Source organism: Mchenga conophoros, linkage group LG3 (assembly GCF_057382185.1).
Source record: "Mchenga conophoros isolate Kocher_MC1m ecotype Shallow Benthic linkage group LG3, M_conophoros_male_GT1.1, whole genome shotgun sequence".
In the NCBI taxonomy this organism is placed as follows: Eukaryota; Metazoa; Chordata; class Actinopteri; order Cichliformes; family Cichlidae; genus Mchenga; species Mchenga conophoros.
In genome coordinates, this window is record NC_140528.1 from 32540212 (window position 1) to 32566755 (window position 26544).

Below are 26544 nucleotides of genomic sequence, written 5' to 3' on the forward strand. Positions count from 1 at the left end.
GCAAGCACAGCAGAGCAGGCAAAATGGCTAAAACACGGTGCAGTTCTGACAAACGACTTAATGATGTGTTATGGCAAGCCAGTGTTGCCAAAATTCCTCCACAAAATGGCGGCATTAGTGACTCATGGCTGTACGCATTTGTCAACGGGGGGACTGACCAGTATTGTCAACTCTCATTTCTACACTGTAAATTCTACACAATACTCTCATTTCTACACTGTAAATTCTACACTGTAAATTTTGAAACCTCAGCAAAACAATTTGTCAGAACATGCATGACGTGTCAAAAATATAATGCTCAGGGTAACCTGCGACCACAAAGAGGCCGTTTTCCAACTCCGCCTCATCCTTTTCACACAATTCATATGGATTTTATTGAACTAAGCGAATGTCAAGGGTCAAAATACGCCCTAGTGGTTATAGACGTGTTCTCAAAGTGGCCGGAAATCTATCCAGTGAAAAAGGCAGATGCAATTTCAGTAGCAAAGTGCCTGTGCAATCACTTCATACCCACATATGGCATCCCAGCTTTGATACGGTCAGACAACGGCACTCATTTTGTAAATGATGTCATCACTAAGGTCTCTGAAGCACTCGGTTTCAGCATAAAACACCACTGTGCTTATCACCCTCAGAGCGCAGGCCTTGTAGAGAGAACTAACGGCACTATAAAACAAAGGCTCAGGAAATGCATGGCAGAAACAGGAAGGCCGTGGCCTGAATGTTTGGGTTTAGTGAAAATGTGGATGCGCTTAACACAAGGCTCCCATAAACTAACTCCATTTGAAATCATTCATGGCAGGCCGTTTCCACTGCCTATTACCAGTCAACCAATAGACAAAGCAATCAGAGAAAACACATTAGCAGAATGGATGTCTAAGCTATTAGAAAACAAAGAGATCATTGTACATAATCAACAACCTGATGATGTTTCTCCAGTGTCTTGCAGACTAAAGCCCGGTGACTGGGTTCTGATCAAGGTGCTCCAAAGGAAAAACTGGAGCACACCCAGGTGGGAGGGGCCATACCAAGTCCTCCTCACTACACCGACCGCTTGCAAAATTGCGGAATGACCATCCTGGATCCATCAGAGTCACTGCAGGCGAGTCAGTGAAGCCATCTAAACACAGCTGACGGCAGGCTTGCCCGCTTGTTGTGATCTCGCCCGGTGGAGGGGTCAGCTTTCCTGGCCGGGGGGTCTACTCGCGACAGGAGGGTGTGTTCCGTCGTCATGAGGTGGTGGCTCTTAACAACTGCAGCGGCCCTGACCATGGCCGGGCTCCTCACCTTTGCTTCCGTGAGGGACAACAAGTCACGCTATGTGGAGAAAAGGCAGACACTGTATGACAAAGGAAAGTACACCAAGTTTCCCCATGGCTACGCCACTAACTTCTGGTGGCAGTTTATGAACACTACAGCTCACTTGAATAACAAAACTGACTGCTATGCATGTACCCATATGCCCCTATCCTCGCAGACGTCTGGCCTGTGGCCGTACAGCATACCTGAAGATCGCAGTTGGTGCCTGTTGGGCCTGGCAACACATCCAGGCTACGGTACTCTTTGGTCCAAAGCCAACTACAGCATCCCAGCGAAAGCAACCTGGAGGTCATCATCACTCACAAATGTGAACTGTTCCGGACAGACATACCTACTGACCTGGCCCCAAGTCTCAGACCCGCTGCCTGATGTAATTCTACTGAACAAACTGAACGCATCACAACTGCCAGTATGTGTGATGAACAATGGCTCGCGGGCAGTGGGGGAGCTGCCTACTCACCTATGTAAGCACATATACACTTTCTGCCCACCAAGGAACGAGAGGAAGTGTATGGCCTGTTCAATCAACGCCACCTGTGCCAGTAACACGACGCTGATGGGCCTAAACTGTCGCTCCGACTACAGCTACCGAATGCCACTACAAACAAAGACTCAGTACCAGACAGGATGTGCACGGACGGCACCCAGCAGCAGAGGAACCAGAGTTTTGGCTGACTGGTACTTCCTATGTGGCAACAAGGCTTATCTGTCACTCCCTGAAGGTTGGGGAGGTCTGTGCGCCCTGGTGGAATTATCAGATCACGTTTTCTTCATGCAAAGTGTTGCACATCATCCAAGCAGCCGGCAGAGACGTGAAGTGGACATCGCCTCCCCCAATTCTTTCGGCATTACTGTGGACACTGGAGTGCCGGGAGAGTTTCGCATCTGGGGAGGTGGAGTGAAATTCTTACAGAGCTTGATCCCCGGCATTGGAGTTGCCGAGGTGCGGGATCATGTGGAAATCAACCGATATGCTCTGCTACGACACATCAACTTGACTAAGACCCTGGGAACTGCCTTAGCAGGAGAACAGCAGGCCATCAGAACGATGGTGCTGCAGAACAGACTGACACTAGACCTGCTAACAGCATCACAAGGAGGAGTTTGCAAGCTGATCGGGGAAACATGTTGCACTTTTATCCCTGATGGATACGAAACTGGAGGAGACATTTATGAAGCTTTGCAGAATTTGACCGCTCTGCAAAAATATGTCACTGACCACACACCTGGAGCAGCTACAGCACAAGGCTGGCTTGACTGGCTGTTCAGCGGTTCATGGCTGGCTGCTGTAGCAAAGCCATTTTTTCTTCTAGGTCTCATCATGATAGCACTGCTCATATTAGTGTTGTGTGTGTTGCCATGCCTAAGAGTAATGATTTCAAAGATGATAACAACTACAATGACTGCTTATGTTGCCGTGCCTCAAGAAGAACAACATCCCGTTGCAATTCTGTTAGAGGAGAACTTGTACTAACTGCTAATAAATGACGTGGTGATTAAAAATGACTTGTCAAGTGATCACGCACTGATTAAAACATTAGTAGGTTATGCAGGTTTTCATCCTTTTATTTATCTATTTTTTTTTTTTTTGAAGTTCTCAGTTTTAAACATAAAGTTTTCATTTTAAATATGAAGTTTTCATTATTTTACATATAAAGTTTTCAATTTAAGGTTTGCATCATTTTAAATATAAGGTTTTCATCCTTGTATTTTTTGAAGTTTTCATTTCACATATTAGGTTTTCATCATTTTTTTTAAATACAAAGTTTTCATTTTAGTTTTCATCCTTTTATTTTTTGTAGTTTTAGTTTTATTATTTTTTCTTGTTTATTCCACTTGTTATTTCATTTACTATGATTTTCATTAACTATGTTTTTCTTTTTATTATTTTCTTTTGTTTTATTCTTTAGACCAAATGACTGCCATTTCTGCTATGCTGACATTTTGAAAATTTTGGAAATTAAAAAAAATTTGCCTAAAATACTTAATAAATAACCTTCATAGACAATTGTTGTATACATTTAAAATAAGTTAAAACAGGAGGGAATGTTACAGGAAAAATGATTCTATGTTTCTTTACCTTCTTTTAAATGTACAAAGATGCCTTTTGTCTGCCCTTTGCCTATGGTTAGATTAGTTTAGAATGATCTTTTTAGACTTTCCCAGCAAAGACATCTTGTTTCTGGGACATATTGTTTTAGATTGTTTTATCTCTCACAGCCTTCTCCCAGCTCTCTGCTGACGAGACTAGCGCCACATATGGAGTTGTTTATTTTATTTGTTTTGTATTTTCTTATCCTGTTCTCACTGTCTTTCCTATAAAAATTACCAAGCCACTGTGCATGGTGTGAGTTGTTCTTAGCGGCTCACCCGTGTACACGTTTGATAAAGAAAGTAACTTTGTCTCATTGTGTCTTTATTTCTCCTGGGTTTTTTACAGAGTTTTCCCCCAACACTACCACTTACCTTTCCATCTGTACGTTACAGAGAACGGCACGACCTGCACAGGTGTACTGGCCCAAGAGCATGGCAGTGGCTACCGTCCAGTAGCCTTCTATTCAAAGGTATTGCCAGCAGTAGTTCAGGGGATGCCGGCCTGCCTGAGAGCAGTAGCAGCTTGCTCTATCATGATAAGGGACTGCGAGAAGCTCACACTCTCACATGACACTATTCTACACACCAATCACCAGGTCACGACCATTCTAGCAAACATAACTACACAACACATGACCGCACAACGTCGCTCAGGTTATGAAGCTACACTGACCTCCACAGCAAACCTCACCATAAAAGCGAGCAGCACACCCAATTCGCCAGCACATTTATTGATCCATATGCTGTGTTCTTCTGACCGACAGGATGGCTCAGACAGGTTTGATGTTCATGACTGCATGACACGTATACAGGAATCCACGGCACCACGTCCAGATTTAGAGCAAACGCCTATCCCAGACTCAGCCACGGTTTATGTGGACGGGTCCTGTTCAAGGCCGAATGACAACTCATTTCTTTGTGGCTATTCAGTGGTGACATTGCCTGACATCATACTAGAGGCTCACTCATTACCATTTCACTCAGCACAAAAAGCAGAGCTCATGGCTTTAATACGCGCCTGTGAGCTCCATTTGGATAAGCGTGTGACAATTTACACAGACAGCCGCTATGCGTTTGGCGTCGTACATGACTTTGGCACATTGTGGAGACAGAGAGGATTTAGATCTGCTGATGGAAAACCGATTGCTAATTCTGATCTTGTGCAGAGACTTTTGCAGGCTATACAGCTACCATCGGCCGTTGCAGTTGTAAAAACGAAAGGACACAGTACAGCTGACACAGACGAAGCAACAGGTAATGCTCTAGCAGACGTGACAGCCAAAGCTGCAGCTGCATCACAGCTCCCACCTCCACAGGAAGTATTATCTGTGCCCCTACAGCTGCCACTTGTTACACTCCCAGACTATTTGGAAACAAATGTTGATTTAAAATTCATACAAGAGCAAGCATCTGCCTGTGATTACACCTATTGGGAGAATAATGACTGTACCTTAGATGACAGAGATGGCCTATATAAAAACCTTGAGGGTTTGATTGCCCTCCCATCTTCACTACTGCCAGTCCTTGTCCGACATTTTCACGGTGTGAGTCATGTCGGACAAAGAGGGGTAATAGGGGCAATAAAATCAAGATTTGTAATTGAGAAAACATTGCATGCAGTAAAAAGCATATTAGCAACCTGTCTAACATGTGCACGAACTAATGTAGGAAAACCAAAAGCGAAACATCAGCATTTACCACAACCAGATTTTCCATTTCATACATTACAAATTGATTTCACACATATGCCAGCATAAGGAAGCATCAAGTACTTACTGGTAATAGTGGATCAATTTAGTAAATGGGTAGAAGCTTATCCAACCTCAAAAGAAACTGCAGAAGTAGTCTGTCAAAAGTTGTGCAATGAAATAATACCCAGATTCGGAATACCTCACCAAATTAACAGTGATAGAGGACCTTCATTTACATCAGAAGTAATTCAAAAGTGTACTAAAACTCTAGGAATAGACTGGAAATATCATGTGCCATACCATCCTCAGAGTTCAGGAGTTGTAGAAAGAATGAATAGGACCATAAAAAATCGCCTGACTAAAGCAATGATAGAAACAGGAATGACCTGGGTCAAATTACTTCCTCAAATCCTCTGTGAGATTAGAATGACTCCATCCGCAGCAACCAAATTATCTCCATTTGAAATAATCATGGGAAGACCATTTCCAACACCATGGTCAGCTTCCAGAGGGGCACCGCTATTGGAAGGGGACATAGACACTGCATTGTCCGACTATGTCCACAATCTGGTAGAAACACTGAATAATAACTATCAGAAAGTTTGTCTCTCCCAGCCTCTCCCCTCCACAGATCCAACCCACAAGTGGAGACCAGGGGACGCGGTGTTAGTGAAGTCACTAAAACCAAGGACACTCGGGGAGGCCGCGTTTTCCAGCCCCCAGACTGTACTGGCAGTGACGAGAACCAGCATCCTTACGGACGGACAACCTCAGTGGATTCATGCCAGCAGGGTTAAGACCAGCCCAATCGGACCATCTCAGGCGTCGGATCAAGCAGACGACATCTCCGGCGAGCCAACGCCCGGAACCAGAGCAAATAAACACACACGGGTAGATGACATCTCAGGCGAGCCAGCGCCCGGATCCAGTGTACATACACACACGCAATCACTGATTAACACACAACGTCTGAAAGAGCCACAGCAAGGTACTCGAACATCCAGCAGGAATAGAAAGCCAAAAGTACCACATGATGTCTAACCTGATAAAGCTAGACTCACTCCATCCTGATAATGGAGAAAATGAAATGTCCATTGTCATCATACGGCGCTTATTCAATGTCTCTCGAACCTGGGACCAGGCCAGAAGACGACTGAAGAACTGTTTTTCTTATATATTTAGGTTATTTATCATACTTATCGCATTAACCTTAGGATTTTTCTTTGCTATGTTGTATTGTAAACTGCAACCATGTTCACATTTCTGCAGGTCATATTTTGCTGACGATACCTCATGCTCTATTTTGCGAGACACCTACTTAATGCACTCTTCACGTTCCCTAAAATCAGTAAATGGCAACATAGACGCCACTAATAAACCATTTTATGCGCCCTCTAGAGCAGGAGTCAACTCCTGGTATGAAAATGCTAGAACAGCTGCTCGTGATTTAGGAAACAGCAATTGTTATGTCTGTTCAAAGGGTAATCCAGAACAGGTTATAGTGGGATACCCAATCTCAGGTTTTCCCCTGACAAGGATGCTATTCAAAAATGATGAAAAGGGGCCCTTAACAGTAACCCTGATTGAAGCGGTGCGAGTAGAACTAAGTCCTTTAGATTGTTTACTCATATATACAGGACAAGTCTCTAGTAAGGATGTCAGCATGATTAACGACTCTACCCACCCCTGTAACCCAATGAAGCGCCCCGAAGACCGCACTGAACCTCTTTCGCCCCCAAAACAGGTGCGCCATCACCCAAATATCTTGATGACATGCATCCACCGACCAAAACTTGAAAACATAAATTATGACGCGCAAAACTATACATTCTTTTCTGACTCTCCAGGAGCACGCTGTAACGAAACATGGCTAGCAGCGAGTGTTGACAGGACACAACATAGACATATGTTTTCTTATATATATGCATATATAAGTACGCATTCAGATAACTCCACAATCCTGCATTCGCCCAATACACTAAACGACTCGTACTGGGGAGGCATATTAAAAGGCTATACAGCTTCGCGCCTGACCAGACCAATCCCACATGCTTATTGGATGTGCAATAATACCCTTAGAGTGGCTTTACCTGTTAATTGGACCGGTACCTGCGGTCTAGTAACTTTAGCTCAAGAACTACTAATACAACAAACCTCAGATCTGCCTGTATCCAGCAGACGTACAAAACGCTCCACTTACTCACATAACGTTTACATAGATGCTATAGGGGTTCCACGCGGGATACCAAGGGAATTAAAGGCACAAGGGGAAATATCCGCAGGGTTTGTCTCACTAATACCGCATATACAGGTAAACAAAAATGTAGCCTGGATCAATTATGTTTATTACAATCAGCAAAGACTTACTAATTTGACCAATACGGCCCTTAAGGCCCTAGGAGAACAGATGTCTGCTACCTCTTTAATGACCATGCAAAATAGGATGGCCTTAGACATGCTGTTAGCTGAGAAAGGAGGTGTTTGTGCGATGTTCGGAGATGTTTGTTGTACTTTCATTCCCAATAATACCGCCCCTAACGGTTCATTCACACAAGCTATGAATAAACTTGAAGAATTGCAGATAGAACTAAGAGCCAATGCAGGTCACGGTCAGTGGCTAGACAAGTGGCTGCAGGACACGTTTGGAAAATGGAAGGAACTAATTGTAGCTTTTGTAACCATTGTAGCATGTATTATTTTGTTTTTGATGATTATTGTCTGTTGTGTGGTACCCTGTGTACGTTCAATGATAACCCGTATAGCTACTAGTACAGCTACTTCAATGTATTTGCAATTGGCACAAATTGACCCAGATTATGTGTCAGATGTCATCAATGATGATCCTGATGTATGTATTGAGCATTAGATTGTGAATTACTCGATTGTCAAAGAAGAGAATGACGTTTTCTTCTTTTTCTTTTCTTCTTTTTACAATTTTGATATTAAGCTTACTCGAAGGACTAGTTACATTTATGATTTGTTTCACATTTATGATTTGTTTCACATTTATGATTTGTTTCACATTTATGATTTGTTTCACATTTATGATTTGTCTTTATATTATGTTATTACATTCTGTCTTTATACTATGTTATCATTTCATGATAAAAGGAGAGAACTGTTGTGATATTTTGATACCACGGTTAGCATTTACAGGATATTGTTTTATACAGGAAAACTGTTACTCAATAAGGCCCATCTACTAGTTGTTTTTCTCTTTCTCTGTGACCCAAGAATTAATGTGTAAGACTCACAAGCTGGTACCCCAAGGTCGAAAACACCACAGAGATGAGACCACTTCCTTACTCCCATCCTCCCTTTTTCTTTATCTCCTGGAAAAGGCTCGTTAAAGGCTAGGTGGTTTGTTTCAGAATTCACTGATGAAAGAACTCTGTATTCTATGTCTAGGAGTGTATTTTGCTGGGATGATCATAAATTATAGCTGAACTGATAAACTACACAAGGGATACTTTGCTCAGAAGGCAGGAAGACGTTTCCTTATTTAGTCTGTACCGGTTTGAACTGGGAAAGCTGACACACGAACCTTTTTTTCTCTATATAAACTGCTGTGTACCAAATAAACCTTTGAGTTGATTCTGGGAAAGCAATCTGAACAGTTTCTGTATCACTTTGTTCTCCTAACTGCTCCCGATATCGTAACTAACCCAGCTGAACGGCATACCTGAGTGTTACTTTGAATAATTAGGAGTCTTATAAGGAAAGGACAAAACTCTGCTTATCGCTCACGCCACGGAGGAAACCCGGGACGGCAATTTCCTTCACATTTGTTACCCGTTTATGAAGCACAGTACATGTTTTGTACTTGTAATTACTGCTACTTGTACATATACCTAAAAAGTTATGCAAATATGTACCCATAACTTGTATTTCGAAATATTAATAAAAGGGGTGTGTCTCCAAACAGCCATCTCTTTCCTGACAATTCGCTTTGTGCATATTCTCTTACATATGATAAGTCAACATTGAAACACCTGCGGCTTTTAGTCACGTGCGGTAATGTATGTACAAAACAGGATTTTCCCCTGATTTTAGCTTGTGCGGCTAATATTCAGGTGCTCTTTGTAGTCCGGGAAATACGGTAATTTTCTTGAATTCTTACACATTTTTACATGATATTAGTCGGCGGCTCCTTTACTAAACAGCTCCAACTGTTTGATTTGTTTGAATTTTACAGGACAGCTTTTTCCCGTGTTACTCATTCATTATGGAGCTACTGTAGTTAACATGTAATGCTTCTCTAAAACCCTGTGACACAATCTTCTTTAACATTAGTGCGCATTAACCCCACATCTTCCCTGTTTTATTGCTGATGTTGGCCTGACAGTATTGGGGTAACAATGTCTCCTCTGTTTAGGAGAGGGCAGCAGGGTCACATCCTCACTGACATCACCTGTATTTGCACTACAGTCGTTCCCTTCACTGACCTTTGCTCTCCTTCTCTTTTCCATCAGGTTGTGTAAAACTGAAACAGGCATTAAATGTTTACTACAAATGATGTTTTACACAGAAATGCATTGTTAGCTGTTTTTACACACCAGCCTGTGTGAACCTTTAGTCTGAGCATGGGGTCAAAGGTCAGGACAGAAATGCAGCACTGTAACACATATACATATGTAAAACATCAGACATTTGACTGATTTGTGTTGTGACAGCTAGTTTTTTCTTTATACAAATAAATCATCATCACACACAGAAGAAATGTGCAGACCGTACATTTATTAGCTAATATCAGTGGATACAAGAAAAATGGTACAAAGACAAACACTAGCAGCCTTAGCGTTTCTGTTCTGAATCTCTAATCTCTCACAGACATTCATCAAACCCTGTCCTCTATCAGCTTTCAACATAAGTATTAGGCCTCATTGAAAAACAGTCTGTTTGCAGATGAAGTACGTTAAAAACTATACTTAAAAACATTTCATACACAAATCTGTCATTTATCCAGATTTTCTTGACTGAGTTTACAATTTACTAGAAGTGCCAAAAACACATGAATACAAACAAATGATGAAGGATCCACTTCAAGGAAAGTGGAAAAGCCTCTGTTAGCTGCTGTTTGCAGCTAGCACAGTCTAACAGAGGCTAATACCAACGCTAACCAACAGTTTAGCATATCGTCGACAGCTCACCTCAGCATGGCTGTCCTCGGTCAGCAGTGAGCTTTATTAACTTGCACACAGTTTTACACCCTGTTTGAGAGTAAATAAAAGTGGACATTTCTCAGCTCCAGCATTGACAGCTGAGGTAAACGGTGGACCGACAGCTTATCCACAAAATGGGAAAAACTCCGGTCCAGAATCCAGTCCAGTCCTCGTGGCAGTAAAAACTGTAATCATACATACATGCTTTTGTCACACCTGACCATTTCGTACAATATAATTGAAGTTTTGGATTTAAAAATTTAGCAGACGTGAACGAGCAACATTCCTGATGAGGCTGGTCAACGCTGTTCAACTAGAAGCTTAATATAAAATGACCTGCTATAAGTGTTTTGTAAGCATGTATTGCAATCCTTCTATGTTCTAGTTTTCCCTCAGCATGTATCATCTGGACACTCTCACCAGTGAAGCTTAAGACCCTTATTGAACCTGAACATCAACTCAAAATAAGCACAGATATGCAATATGTATAAAATAGTTATAACTGCATCTGGAATACAAGGTTAATATAATAACTGTATGCATAAACATCTTAAGATAAGATAAGATAAGATAAGATAACCTTTATTAGTCCCACACGTGGGAAATTTGTTAAGGCCATCTTAAAGCCATCTGTTACATTGTTAAAGCAATGATCAATTTGAATAACCTAGTAATTCAAATAGCCTCGTCTAGCCAGCTGCTCAGAATAACTTAAGACTCTGCTTTCACTTCTGCAAACTCTCTGCAAGCCTGCAGTTTCCTGTCAGCCTGTGACTTTAATCTTTCTGAAAGACATACACTGTTAAACCTCTGAATGCAATATCAATGCTGCAGATTATATTCTTAATGCAATGGTAATGATAATAATTATTTAACAATAGCAGTAAAATAATTTCCCTGCTCCACAAAACACACGTGTTAGAAATGTTCTTCAATCAGCTCTTTTTACTCTCATTTCACAGCCAGTACTTTTTACTTTTACTTGAGTAAAGAAGTTGAATTAGTACTTGGAGTATTTTTAACAGTAGTACTTCTACTTCAGTACACACTGTGTGTACTTTTACCACCTGTGTCTGAGACCTCCTTCAGGGTCCACCTGAAGCTCTCAGTCTGCTGTGGAAAAAGGAAATCCAGGTGAGTTTCTCCTGATCACCTGAGGCCGTCATTACTGTGTGAACCCACACACCACTCCTCACTCCTCCCACCCGCTGCACACAGTCACTGAGTACAGACCGGCTGATTCCTGTAAAGGGAGAGGCAAGAAGAGGCGGAGCAACAGCTGAAAAACAAGAAGCTCAACGTCATTTTGCAGAAGTGAAAGTGTGAGAGAGCAGCAGCAGAGCTGCAGTCGAGTCCTGTTTGTCTCTAAAAGAAGATTCACTGGAGTCCATCAGGTTCCTCTCAGCAACAGTGGTGAGTGCAGCTGATCACACTTCCTGCTTCTACACAAATCTTCACTCTGTTCACTTCATCAGGGTCTAGAGCGTCACCTCATTTCTCCATGGTGCCACTTAGGCTACGTCCACACTCGCCCGGATAGATTTGAAAACAGCGCTCCGCGTCCACACTAGTGTTTTCAGTCGTTTTCACAGAGTTGTGCGTCCACATTAAGACGGCTGAAAACGCTTACGTTCCAGTCCTGCGCATGCGTGAAACGCAAGACGATTCGACCGGTCTCATTTCTGTCTGCCGCTTATTCACTTTCCGGCTGTTTGAAACGTCGCGGCAGAGGTGGAGGAAAAGCACCGAGTTTTAAAATGGACTAACAATGAGGTGGAGTTGTTGCTGCGAGTAACACAAAAGTACAAAGTTGCAAAAGCGAGAGAGAATTAAAGAATTTGAAGAAAAGCTCTGTGGAGCATGTGCAGACTGATATTCATCTTTAATAGGACTGTCAAAACTGCTGCTGTATGATGCTCTCCACTATCTTTGTTTAATTGGTCACATGCCTGCATCACATGACTAACATGCATCATTGTTTTAGAAAGTCTCTGTGTTCACTGTTCACTGTGACACAAACGCACCGTCTCCAAATTATTTACTTTCCGGCTGTTTGAATCGTCGCAGCAGAGGTGAGCAGCGTGATAGGAGTGGATGTAGCTGTGGGTAATGAGACAAGATGAAAAGAACGATTGATAACTTTTTCGTTAAGGCCGGTGCTCTGACACGGAGCCATCAACCTCTCAGTGTCTAACACTGGTCTGCAGACGGCATCAGATAATGAGCCACATTAGATGGACTCTGAGCCCACTGACAGTAAAAGGGTGAAGTGTAGACATTTGGAAGAGAGCGGCCTGACCAGTTTCTCTGACTATGATACTGTAAAGCTGACAACATGATGCATTTACTGTGGTGAGTGTGCAAAGACCATGGCAGGTGTTGTGCCAAGGTAGGGATCCCCAGCAGGATCTGTTTCCCTGCGTCAGGAACATCGGCTGGGCAGGGAAAGCGGACCCAACGCACTCCGCCTCCATCACGACCAACTAGACGTGGAAGGAGTGATGTTTTAGTGACAACATGAAAGATGAGTGTGACCGTTCAGTTTGTGGGTTACAACAGAAAATGATACATTTATTGTTCTCGTGTGTTATCGGACGGGATCATTTTAACAAACCGAGGACATTTTCCTGATAATTATCTGTATCCTCCTGTAACTTTACTGTTTAAAGAGCTAAAACCTCCAACATTTCAGGATCAATAAGTCCTTATAAGACGTGTTTGTGAGCTAAAAATCAAGAATGTGGGATACTGTTTGTCTGTGTCAGCCAAACAACTTCACATCTTTGTAACGACTGTTAAAAAGATGTTCATCCTGTTGATCCTGTTCATCTGGACGCTGCACTGTACAGCAGACACGACGTTGTTCAGTTTGTGTTTGAGATGAACCAGTTTGTGTCTGAGTGTGTTGCTGGGTCTCCACCAGTTACTCTGACAACTGAAGGTTCAAGATTTTTATTTTGACATTTGCACACAGGACCAACAGTCCATGCACAGTGGAATACTTGTGCAGAGCTTTCCAAGTCAAATCACACTTTAACAATATAAAGACAGAAAAAGCAGAAGGATAGAAATGAAGTCCGGAGTAGGGTAGTCGTACTATTTTCTATATACAAAGAAAAAGAAGAAAATGTACAGAGAGTGTAGTTCTCTACCTCTTATCGCACTCACAGTGTTGCACATTTGTTCCACAGATCTGTTTCACAAGTCTGTTGTGAGTGTATTGCCCGATGGTCAGTGAACCGATGATACATTCAAAGTGAGGTTAAGTAGTGCTGTGTTATTTTAAGTGTTCAGTGTGTTTTTGTTTGCCGTCAGTCTGACAGTTGTGGGGAAGAAGCTGTTGAAGAATCGTGTTCTGTGTGTGATGCTGCTGTCCGCTCTGTTGTGTCTGAGATTGTATGTGCAGCTTTGTATGTGCAGGTCCATGGATGCAAGTGTTGTTCCCATAATCCTCTCTGCAGACTTTATGACTCTGCAGAGCCTTCCTCTCTGTCTGTGTAGTGTTTCCATACCAGACAGTGATGCCTGCGGTGAGGATGCTGTCTATCAGTCCTCTGCAGGCCTGGGTGAGAGGGTGGTGGTTCATGCCAGCTTTCCTGAGCAGCCGAATGAAATAAAGCCTTTGCTGGGCTTTTTTCACAGTTGCTGTAGTGTTGAGAGTCCAGCTCAGGTCTGATGTAACCTGCAGTCCCAGGAATCTGTGGCTGTTTGCCCTCTCCACCTCCGTCCCTTTGACGATAAGAGGCTGCAGGGGAGGGAGTTCTTCCAAAAGTGCAGTATTCATTCCTTGGTCCGTGTTGAGGATGAGGTGAAGAAGCTTCTGTGATGAAAAGAAACTTAAAGAAGTCCAGACGCTTTTCTCTCCAAGCTCCTCAGACTACTGACGCTTGTTTCTCTCTTTGTAAAAATGAAATTTAAAGTGAATTTTGAATCAAATGTTTCTCTTCTTTCTCCCTCAGAGTGCAGACATGTCTGCTGCCAGCAATCTGCGATCTGAAGATCAGTTTCTGTGCTCCATCTGTCTGGATGTGTTCACTGATCCAGTCTCTACACCATGTGGACACAACTTCTGCAAAACCTGCATCAGTCAGCACTGGGACACTAATGGCAGAAAGAAGTGTCCTATGTGTAACAGAGTGTTCAAGAGACGACCTGAACTAGACATCAACACTTTGTTCTCTGAGATGGTTGCTCAGTTCAGACGTGAAGCTCAGCAGAAAGCCAGCAGCAGCAGCTCAGAGCAACAAGCTGCCAAACCAGGAGAAGTTCCCTGTGACGTCTGCACTGGAACCAGACTGAAGGCCCTGAAGTCCTGCCTGGTGTGTCAGACCTCCTACTGTCAGACCCACCTGGAGCCTCATCTGACACTGAAACGTCTGAATAGACATCAGCTGGTTGATGCTGTGGAGAACCTGGAAGGCAGGATGTGCACGAAGCACGATAACCTTCTGCAGCTGTTCTGTAAGACCGACCAGACATGTGTCTGCATGCTCTGCCCTGTTTTAGACCACAAGAACCACGAGTTTGTTCCTCTGAGAGAAGAATATGAAGGAAAGAAGGCAGAGCTGGAGAAGACAGAGGCTGAGATTCAGCAGATGATCCAGAAGAGACGACTGAAGATTCAGGAGATCACAGAGTCGGTGAAGATGAGTAAAGATGCTGCAGACAGACAGAAAGCAGAAGGTGTTCAGGTCCTCACGGCTCTGATGGAGTCTGTTGAGAGACGCCTGAAGGAGCTCATGAAGGAGATCGAAGACAAACAGGAAGCTACAGAGAAACAGGCTGAAGGTCTCATCAAAGATCTGGAACAGGAAATCTCTGAGCTGATGGAGAGAAGCTCTGAGGTGGAGCAGCTCTCACGCTCTGAAGACCACCTCCACCTCCTCCAAAGCTTCTCCTCCCTGAAAGCTGCTCCACCCAGCAAGGACTGGACAGAGGTCAAAGTTCATCCACCATCATATGAGGGGACTGTGGGGAGAGCTGTGGCTCAGCTGGAGGAGACAGTCTGGAAACCCATGAAGAAGAAGCTGTTTGAGGCTGAGCTGCAGAGGGTGCAGCAGCATGAGGTGGATGTGACTCTGGATCCTGATACAGCTTATCCTAAACTCATCCTGTCTGATGATGGAAAACAAGTGTACTGTGGTGATGTGAGGAAGAAACTTCCAGACAACCCAGAGAGATTTTCTAAGTGTCATTGTGTTTTAGGAGAGCAGAGTTTCTCTTCAGGCAGATTTTACTTTGAGGTTCAGGTTAAAGGAAAGACTGAGTGGACTTTAGGAGTGGCCACAGAGTCGATCAACAGGAAGGGAAAAATCACACTGAGACCTCAGGATGGTTTCTGGACTGTAGTGCTGAGAAATGGAAATGAGTACAAAGTTTGTGCTAAGTATTCAGTCCCCCTCTGTCTTCATCCTGGTCCTGAGAAGGTGGGGGTGTTTGTGGATTATGAGGAGGGTCTGGTCTCCTTTTATGATGTAGGTGCTGCAGCTCTGATCTACTCCTTTACTGGCTGCTCCTTCACTCACAAACTCCACCCATTCTTCAGCCCCTGTTTCAATGATGGAGGTAAAAACTCTGCATCTCTGATCATCTGTCCTGTCAATCAAACTGATCAATGACTGATTTTATTGGATGAATGATTGATTTTTCTTGAAGGGAACAAATGAACATATTGAGTGTAAATCCTCTACAGTCTCCATGTTTCTATAGAATCTGATCATCAGGACTCTGATTCACACTTTGATTCTCATGGAGTTTGATTTGAACAGAAGAAAAGTTGAATCAGGAAATGTTCCCACTGATGGAGACTCGAGCTGAAGAGCAAATATCAGAGAACAAATGTCCAAAAGCTTCATTTCCAATAAAGTTTGTTCAATGCTTTGAGTGAATCCAGACTCATGTGTGGCTGTTATACGGAGCATCAGAGTCCAGCTGAGTTATGTTGGATACAAACTGCTTATTTTGGCTCTGTGAGGAGTTTTGTTCACTGAAAACTGATGAGACGGATAATATTCAAAGAACTCTGTAGAGATTCATGCATCCATGTTCTCCACCTGCAGGTGTGGAGGAGAAAGGTGGAGCACAGACTGCTGCATCCTTCCAGTCACATCATTTTGATGATTATATTTGCATGTTGTGATGATTTGGGTTAAAGACAAACAGAGTTGAACGGCTGCAGTCACAGCATGAAGACGATGCTGAAGCTGAGCTGTCAGTGAACATGTTTCACTGTGATTTGATTTGAAGAATAGAAAGTGTGTGTGGCTGCTGACAGCTGCAGTCTCTGCTAGTCTGCATAACACACACACAACTTTCCCCCTGAGGCAACGATGCAGCAACAACACAAAGAACAGCTGCAGACACACACACACACTGTTAAAGAACACTTTACTGTTTAAGGCAGAATTCCTCAGTAACAATGATTTGAGTCTACTGTGTCTACTGTGGTTTCCAACATACAATCTACTGAAACATGTTTTTCTTTCTGCCGTACAAACTATTTGATCACAACATCTTTGCTTTTTTCCTCCAATCGTTTATTCTGATTATTTTATTTAGTTTAACTAAGAAAAGCTTAAAATTTAACTCTTAACCTGATTTAAACGTTTAATTTCTCATTAACTCAGACTTTTAATTTATTTCCTTGTTTAATGTATTATTTCTTTATCCTTGTTTAAGTTTTGCCGATCCTTTCTGTGTAACCTGTTTAATCTGACCTTTGACCTTTTAATTTTAACTTAACAGTACTCTTGTTTTGACCTTTGACCTCTTTATTCCTTATAACCAAATAAACCCTTTTATCTGATATTTTCACCTTATTGATTGATTATATATATCTATTATATTTTCTCACCTTACCTTATTTTGACCTTTGACCTATGTCCTTGTTAGCCTTGATCTTCCTTCATCAAACGTGAAATTTCTTTCACCTTTGAACTTAAAGCTTAAATCAAACCTTTGTTAAAAAGCTTCTCACCAACTTGTAATTCCAACTCTCTGCATTAAACACGTATCTTATCATATAAACACTGGATCACTGAGAGAACTTTAGGCAGAACCAAATGAAGCAGCTGACCTCGTCAAACTCACAGCGACAGTAACTGACAGTGAATTATTTTAATCTTCTTCATTGTATTTGTTAGAAACATTTATTTTCCTTTAATTGGACTTTGGTTAAGTTCAATCCGATGTATTAACCGACCTTTGAGGTGAAGTGCAGCTGCGAAGAACGCTACGGCAGGCAATGAGGTGCGTTTAATGTCGCTCTGTTAATTTGAGCGTCCCTAAATTGAATGTCTTATTTTTTCTTACTTTATTATTGCTAATTTATTGGAGAATTAGGCCATTTAATTAAGATAGATTTTATGTTGTTGGTGGTAAAGATCTGGATGGATGTTTTATTTTATTCTGTGTTTCTATTTTTCAGTTTTACTTTTCAAGACTTGGTGAATTGCCTTTTTCTACTTTTTGTTTAGTTTTGTTAAAATTAGCAGCAGTGAGAAGTGTTGTTGTCGGTCTTGAATATATTTGATGTAGCCCATACTGTTAAGGTAAGTGTCATGTTTTTAGTTGTTAGTCTGATGAAGAATCTTTTATTTTTCTCCAAAAGTTGATTGTGTTTATCTGGACATAGTGTTTTTCAGGTCCAGCTGAATGCAGGTTTCCCCAGTCTTATACGTGTCAGGAGCATCAGCACAGCTGAAATGCATTTTTCCTAAGCACCGCGTCTCTGTGGCTTTTAAACCCCAAAACACGCTAAAACAAAAATGGGTCCACCCCAAGGATGGGGTCCCCCGGTGTAGTTTCCACTGTGACAGACTGTGGGCTTCCTCAGAGTGAGGCTGAGAGCGGCAGGCCCAGCTGGAGTCTGACCCGTGTCACACAGTGGAGGTCAAACCTTCTGTGCCACAAACACCAGATTAACCAGTTTCACTCATCATCCTTCTACTGTCAGATTTTACTGGTGCAGGTTTGATGAATCACCATCTGAGAACGTCTCTGATGTGGGCGCCACCCACAGGGATCACTTCCTGTAGAAGGGTCACATGACCTGTTATAGGCCCCTTTGTGATGATGACAGCGACGCCCCTTTCGTGTGAGGTTAAACCCAGAGAGCTTCGTGTGACCTCTGACCCTGATCACCAGCGTTAGGGTCAGTGAAGGTGAGATACCATGTGACAGGAGGAACAATAAAGTTTTATTTGTACGAACACGTAGAACAGATGAAGTCAGAACGAAGCAGGTGGAGCTCAGTCAGGGTGGAGGTGCAGACAGGTGAGCTGAAGGGGAGGAGCCAGTCTGGTCAGGAACTCTGTCTCCTCGAGTGAACCTCCTCACCTCTGAAACACACACACACGACTCTGAAGGTTGCAGTCAGGGTTGGTCAGGGTGGTGAGGGTGGGGTTATCTTCTGGTCTCTGGTTGGTGTGTTTCCTGCAGGTGAGGCTGAGCGGCCGAATCATGACATCACTGCTGCACAGACACAACAGGAAGTGGAGGAGGAAGTCGTCAGCGTCCCCGTCACACACCTGAGACAGACACAGAGGTTATGTCTCTGCAGACTCACGGCTCGGCCCTGTGGAAACGTCCTGCAGGACGCCTGTTTCTCTCTGTGGTGGCCCCCCCACAGCGTCCCCACCGTGCTTCACTGTGTGGACGCTGTTCTTTGGGTTGTAGCTGCATCTTCTTCTCGTTTCACCTCCTCTGACCACAGGACGTTTCAGTCTGCAGGTCTTCGTCCTCAGCAGTGTGGCTGAAGGTGTCTGCAGACGTGGAGCTCTGTGAGCTCACAGTGCGTCCCTGTGCAGCCTGTAGAGTCTTTGAAGTCTTTGCTCTGACAGGCTTGTTCTGTGCTGGGCGGCTCTTTGACTTTCTTCAGGTTTCCCTTCCTGACACTCTGATAACCTCAGATATCCACAACGTGAATCCTCACAAACATCTTTTTCTCTCTTTTCACTCAAACCTTCTGACGTTTTCACACCGACTGTAAATATGAAGAAAACCCTCAGTTTGACGCCACGCCCCCAAACCAGTTCAGCAGTAAAGTGTGAGCAGACGGAGCTGTTACCAGGATGTAAACAGGATGTGCCCTTTCACAGTTAAAGCCTCAGGAATAAAAACATGACCCGATTTTAAATTTTTAAAGATAAAATAAAGTTTAAAGACGACGATGAGCACGTGACTCACCTGTGACTCACCTGTGACAGGTAAATATATACACCTGACAGGTGCTACTGACCTGGCTCTGCCCACGAGGGAAGACTGATGTGACCTCTGACCCTGAGAGCTCTCTGAAGCCCCTCCTACTGAGCATCAGCCAATCCCAGCAGAGCACGAACCAGAGCAGCTGAGAAGCAGACGTGAGCCTCACCTGTCCCGTCATCGATCACCAGCCTGATCGAAGAGCAGAGCCACATGGTTTGATCATGTGACTGTCACCTGACTCATCCAGGTGATTAACACGTATCAGCAGGTGAGCTCAACAGGAAGCTGCTCTTACTTTGCTTTGGACTGAAACACTGACGAGGTCGAGTGACACTGAGAGCTGCTGCAGCCCTGAGAGAGAGAGAGCAACAGGTAAACACACACACCTGAAATCGTGAGCAGTTTCCTCCAAAACGACACTTTACTTACTGCACCAACACTAACACGCCACCAACACGCTAACAACACATGAAGCACTCTGAGTACTTTCACTGCACCCGAGAAACTGCAACTAAGCACATCCCGTACACACTGTGTGTATTTTATGCAGTACCTGTGTGTACACGCTGCCACACAGCGAGCAGCTCCACTGCAGTTGCAGGAACAGGAAACACACCACGTGACCTTTGACCTGTCCCACAGTGCACCTCTGCTTGCTGCTCAGAGCCCACTCACCCAGGTGCATGATGGGAGCAGGAGGAGGAGGCTGGGCCGAGCTGATAGAAACCAAACAAACAAATAAACAACAGCACGACAAACACGTGAACCAGACTTTACCTGTAAAATTACCTGGTGTCTCCCAGGGAGACCACAGTTATGGAGCTGACAGGTAAGTACGTGCAGTACACACTTCCTGTCCTGAAACACACACACAGGTAAACCGCACAGGTACGTAACCATCGGCGTGACTTTGTATTGAACATTGGGGGGTCAAGATCTCTGTCTAAATAAATAAATCTGGCTACATCCCAGATGATTAAACATTATACATGCTTGCTTTTGGCAGTATCATCAAAAGTCATACCTGAAACCAGTAAAGAAAACCAGCAGCCTATTGATGCAAGATGATCCATAACTTTATTGGGGGTGACATTGTTGGAAATGAGTCCAAATAAAGAGTCCACACATTTATAAGCCTGTCTATGTGTGTCTCACCTGGACAGCCTCCTCTGGAAACCAGACAACAGCAGAGTGTTACCCGGCAACAGGCCAGGTGGGTAGGGGGTGTGGCTTAAGTCCAGGTACACCTGCAGACTCCTCCCAGCTTGGTCACAAAGAGTGAGACGCACACCTGCACATACACATTCAGCTAACAGTCAGACCTGAGACTCATACCTGAAGCACTGATGCCTGCAGTTCCTCTAGTGTCCAGCAGAGGCAGCAGTGAGTCGCCCCCATAGACCCCCATGTTAAAACTTCACAGCAGAAAAAGCCTGATACACAGACCACCTGTGTGTTTGTACCTGAGTGTGTGTGTCCAGAGTGGGCAGTCCTGTTGTTCACACTGATCCTTTCAGACACCACACCCTGAAAACACACCAGCTCTGAGCTGAAACACACACACACACACACACACACACACACACACACACACACACACACACACAGCAGTAAGAGTTTAAAGCAGGCTGCAGCTGCAGTTCCTCAGATGGCCAAAGGGGGCGACTCAGTGAGGGACGAGCAGTTTACCTGCAGTCTAAGACACCTGAAACGGACAAGACTGTGGGTGGGACGGCCTGAAAACACAGAGAATAGAGATGGGAAATGTGACGTCATTCAGGGGTAAAACCGCAAAGGATTGTAGGTATCAGTGGCAAGCGGTACTAGCGCACGGAGGCTTTCACACGAAAACAGTCACACAGTAATAAAAAGAAACACAAAAATGGCAAGAAGCTGCTGTATTATTAACTGCAACAGCCGGTCACATGACAGCCACGGGAAGCCGACGGGTAAAGAGATCGGTTGTTATCGGATTACGTCGTGGAAGAGAAATTGTTCGAGCCATGTTTCCAAAGTAACAAAGAGCCGACGGGTGGCCTGGATTGCAGCCATTCAAAGACCAAATATAACGTCCCAGAACACTCCAGCTCACATGTTAGTCTGCTCCAAGCATTTCCACAAAGGTCAGTCTTCTGTTGTAGTTATTACGTAATTTATCATAATTGTTGATGTAGGTTACAAATAAGTCTTATATTGATTTGAATTGAATTCATTGCTATGCTGCTTTGTTCACTGTGGCTTTGCGGGCTAATGTTTGTTGTGTTTTGTAGGAAAACCAGCCAACAAAATGCTGGAATGTGATCCAGACTGATATACGTATATATATATATATATATATATATATATATATATATATATATATATATATATATATATATATATATATATATCTTTCACTGAGAAGCACAGTCTCAGCCCTGCCTCCTGATCCTCTTCCTCCACCCCTGTATTCCTCCAGGACACACCCTCCTTCTGCTCCACCCTGATCACCATGGAGACACAGGGCCAGGGGTTGCCGGAGTCTGCAGCTGTGTCCCAATTCAGGGTCTGCACGCTTGAAGTACGCGCACTACGCGTACTACGTACGGTCCGTACTATAAGTACGAGAAGTGCGGAAGTGAGAGGCTTGTGAAATGGGACGGTATACGCTTCGTCGCGCTGTTCAGGTTGCCTAGCAACCATGATACTAACCGCGAGACACGTTACATATAGCTTTGTTTGACAGAAATGAAGGAGAAAAATGTTTTGTTGGTCATTCATTTTTGTCATGACATCACTTTAGTTGAGTATCTGAGGCTGAGACCACAGGACTGTAAAACATGATTGTTGGGCTTCATGTCTCTGCTGAACAGTCATTTAAGATTAGTTAGTAAATAACAATCAGTTAATGTTGTTCATGAGACTAAAGTCATCTCACTGTGGTAATGTAAATATAATATGGCCAATATTATAGTATTGTCAGATTATTATGATATATATATACAAACACCCAGCATGGGCAGTTTATCCTTCAAGCTCGGGTCCTCTACCAGAGGCCTGGGAGCTTGAGGGTCCTGCGCAGTATCTTAGCTGTTCCCAGGACTGCGCTCTTCTGGACAGAGATCTCCGATGTTGTTCCCGGGATCTGCTGGAGCCACTCGCCTAGCTTGGGAGTCACCGCACCTAGTGCTCCGATTACCACGGGGGCCACCGTTACCTTCACCCTCCACATCCTCTCGAGCTCTTCTCTGAGCCCTTGGTATTTCTCCAGCTTCTCGTGTTCCTTCTTCCTGATATTGCTGTCATTCGGAACCGCTACATCGATCACTACGGCCTTCTTCTTCTGTTTGTCTACCACCACTATGTCCGGTTGGTTAGCCACCACCATTTTGTTCGTCTGTATCTGGACATCATGAGTAGTGCACAGGTGTACCTCAGACTGCCCACAACCAAAGGCTACCCTGGAATGTGCAGTTTTTTGCGCTATTGCGGGTCTGGGGACCCAGAACCGGTCAGTATCTGGTGTGACCATCATTTGCCTCATGCAGTGCAACACATCGTCGCATGGAGTCTATCAGATTGTCAATTGTGGCCTGTGGAATGTTGGTCCACTCCACTTCAATGGCTGTGCGAGGTTGTTGGATATTCGTGGGAACTGGTACACGCTGTCGTATACGCCGGTCAAGCACATCCCGAACATGCTCAATGGGTGACATGTCCGGTGAGTATGCTGGCCATGCAAGAACTGGGACATTCTCAGCTGCCATCTGCCCTGAACAATGTGAACCATGATTCATCCGTGAAGCGCACACCTCTCCAACGTGCCAGACGCCATCGAATGTGAGCATTTGCCCACACAAGTCTGTTACGGCGACGAGCTGGAGTCAGGTCAAGACCCCGATGAGGACGACGGGCATGCAGTTGAGCGTCCCTGAGACGGTTTCTGACAGTTTGTGCAGAAATTGTTTGGTTGTGCAAACCAATTGTTCCAGCAGCTGTCTGGGTGGCTGGTCTCAGACGATCTTGGAGGTGAACCTGCTGGATGTGGAGGTCCTGGGCTGGTGTGGTTACACGAGGTCTGCGGTTGTGAGGCCGGTTGGATGTGCTGCCATATTCTCTGAAACGCCTGTGGAGACGGCTTATGGTTGAGAAATGAACATTCAATGCACGGGCGACAGATCTGGTTGACATTCCTGCTGTCAGCATGCCAATTTCACGCTCCCTCATTGCTTGTGGCATCTGTGGCATTTTGCTGTGAGACAAAACTGCACATTCCAGGGTGGCCTTTTGTTGTGGGCAGTCTGAGGTACACCTGTGCACTACTCATGATGTCAGATCAGCATCCTGATGTGGCACACCTGTGAGGTGGGATGGATTATCTCAATATAGCAGATGTGCCCACTACCACACATTTGGACTGATTTGTGACCACTGTTTGGGAGGGATGGTTATATTGTGTATCTGGAATGAATTTTAGGTCTCTACGTCCATCCCATGGGGAATGGGAGCAGTAACAAAGGTGTTGCGTTTATATTTTTGTTGAGTGTATATATATATATATATATATATTTTATATATATATATATGACACACACATACATATATCACTGACTTTCAGCTTGTTGTGTTTGTGGATATATGACTGACTTTAATTATTAAACATTCGCACATAAATAAGTGACGTCATATTCAGTACTTTTGACAGTTCACTCTTCGGCCGCTCCATCTTATTAGGGAAATTCCACATACATAAATGTAAATTCCAAAACTCAACCCCATCATTTAATTTGTTTTTGATTGAAATTGAATATTACTTAAACTCTCTTAAATTAACTTCCAATAAAAAAGGTTTATCATTGATTGAAATTCATTCAGAAATGTTTAACGAATGAGCTGTCACAACTTTCAAGTACAAAGTTGTTATGAAGTCTATCACATTCCCCCCTTTTTTTCCTTTTTTCTTTTTTTATCCTTTATTTATTTATCCTTCTTATTTCATTGTACTGTATATTGTTACTCTTATTTGCCTTGTATGTCTACTGTACAAACTGAACTGGAATGACTGACTGTTCGCTTTATAAGTTCAATAAAGTTTGGAAAAAAAACCCCTCTTCGGCCGCTCCCTTCTGCCGTATTTTGCGGCAAAATTATCCCCACCCACTGCCGCGCTATGAATTGTGGGATATATGGGACCACGAAGCGTGCACCGGACCACGCTTGATATTTGGGGAAATCGACGGCGCATTTGGAGTATGCATTTGAAATACACTTCGAATTGGGACAGCTGTCGTCGCGTGGCGGTGACGTAACCGCACTTAAAATGCGTACTTCAAGCGTCCAGACCCTGAATTGGGACACAGCCTGCTTCTTCTTCTTCTCTTCTCCTCCTCTTACTCCCAGCAGTCGCTTCTTCTTCCACTGTCTGCTTCCTGGCAGTGACATCCCCTCCTGGCTCCTCCCCCTTGTGTCTCAGGTGTGTCTCCATGGCAACAGATGGACTCAGGATGTGCAGGTGGTCCAGAGAGAACTGCAGGTAAACCCTGTGAATTGAACCCAGCTTTATTTAACTCATAATGTTTACAACCAGGAAGGAAGCTCACATCCTGAACCAATCAGACGCCCTCCTACATCACAGAATGGAACAATGAGCAGTCAGCATGCTGCAGGTTGTGTGTGTGTACCTGCAGTGTTTGTGTGTGATGAACCTGTCCTGGTCCAGGTGTTGGTAGGAGGGGAAATCTGATTGGAGGAATCTCTCTGTCACCATGGTGAACGGCACCACACCCACCAGACAACCTGCAGCACACACACACACTAAAGAATAAAGTATGTATATGTATATGTATAAACAATGTATGTGCAGCCTGCTCCTATCAGACTTTATCAGACGATGATGGTAATGATGATGATAAAATGTTAATTTAAAATGTTTAAATAACATAACAAATATAACAAAATGTTTATTTCCAAGGTGATGGCTGTACAATTAAACATCAAGGTTTGGTTTTGTGTTATTATTAATCATTAATTCCATCATGGTTTATCATTTTGATTCATGATTCTGTGTTTCTAGCTCTCTAGTTCTTATTTGTTTTGTGATTTCTAGTACTTGGGTTTTCTTCCTGTAGCCCTCATGTTTACTCAAGGTTTAGTTCTGTCTTCATGCTGATTTTCTTGTTCAGTCGTGTCTCATGTTGCAGTTTGTCAATCCTGTCCCTGTGCTCTGTGTTCCCTCTGTTCAGTATCAAGTATGTGCCTCATGTGTTTCCTGTTTTATTTTGATAGTCCCTGTCCTGTGTGCAGTGTGCTTGGTTTTGCTTCCCTTCTGTCATTAGGCCTGATTTGTCCCAGATGTGTTACCACCTATTCCCCATCTTCTCGTAGTCCTGCTTGTGTATTTAAGCCCTGTGTTTCTCTGTTAGTTGTTGTGTTGTACCCTCACTGTACTGTGTTTTGTTTTCTATGTGCTTCTGGTAATGTTCTGGTTCACTCTTTCCTGGTTTGATTTTCTAGTTTCCCGGGTTTCTAGTTTGGGCTTAAGTTTTGAGTTTCTAGTTTTGTTTTCTTCTATTTCTATTTGAATGTTCTCCAGCAATAAAGCTGCCACTTTAGTTAATCATTCTGTCTCTGGGTCCTGCGTTTGGGTCCTACATCCTGCCTGCCACCTCAACACCTTTAATTTTACAGCTTCTTAGTTATTATAAAGTGCTGCAACTCATAATGTTTTCTAAGATAGTAAAACCAGATTTAAACCGACTACTTCTACAAAGATGGAGCTGAAGTGATGATATACATTTAGTGTTTGGACTTGGACACATACAGTCTGTTTTTCCTTATAACTACATGTGAGTTCAATTAACATTTTGTAGGAAAAGGGAATTTGTTTTTTAAAAGGATTATAGATCAGGAGCTGAATTACCCAACGGAACATCTCATTCACTGACGTTTGCTGGAGAAGCTGCTCTGCCTCTTTGTGATGGAGCAGCAGCGTGACGTACTGAAGACTGTTAACGGGGAAGTGCTGAAGCTGAAGGCGTCTCTCTGCTGCTCAGACTGACGTTCAGTCGTCATCCAGACAACAATGAAGACTGCAC

The 26544-nt window shown here is 43.6% G+C and overlaps 2 protein-coding genes and 1 pseudogene across 2 annotated transcripts; 2 read left to right on the forward strand and 1 right to left on the reverse strand.

Moving 5' to 3' along the window:
* Positions 1 to 1079: 1079 nt before the first annotated feature.
* LOC146578204 (uncharacterized) lies at positions 1080 to 3051 on the forward strand. Its single transcript, XM_085268583.1, has one exon. The coding sequence runs from the start codon at positions 1232 to 1234 to the stop codon at positions 2792 to 2794; it is 1563 nt and encodes a 520-aa protein (XP_085124709.1). The 5' UTR covers positions 1080 to 1231; the 3' UTR covers positions 2795 to 3051.
* An 11112-nt stretch (positions 3052 to 14163) lies between these two features.
* On the forward strand, positions 14164 to 15885 carry LOC146578205 (E3 ubiquitin-protein ligase TRIM21-like). Its single transcript, XM_085267771.1, has one exon. It carries the CDS (start codon positions 14203 to 14205, stop codon positions 15883 to 15885), a length of 1683 nt encoding a protein of 560 aa, XP_085123897.1. The 5' UTR covers positions 14164 to 14202.
* Positions 15886 to 18600: 2715 nt separating this feature from the next.
* Positions 18601 to 20564, reverse strand: LOC146578206 (CST complex subunit CTC1-like; annotated as a pseudogene).
* Between the last annotated feature and the right edge of the window lie 5980 nt (positions 20565 to 26544).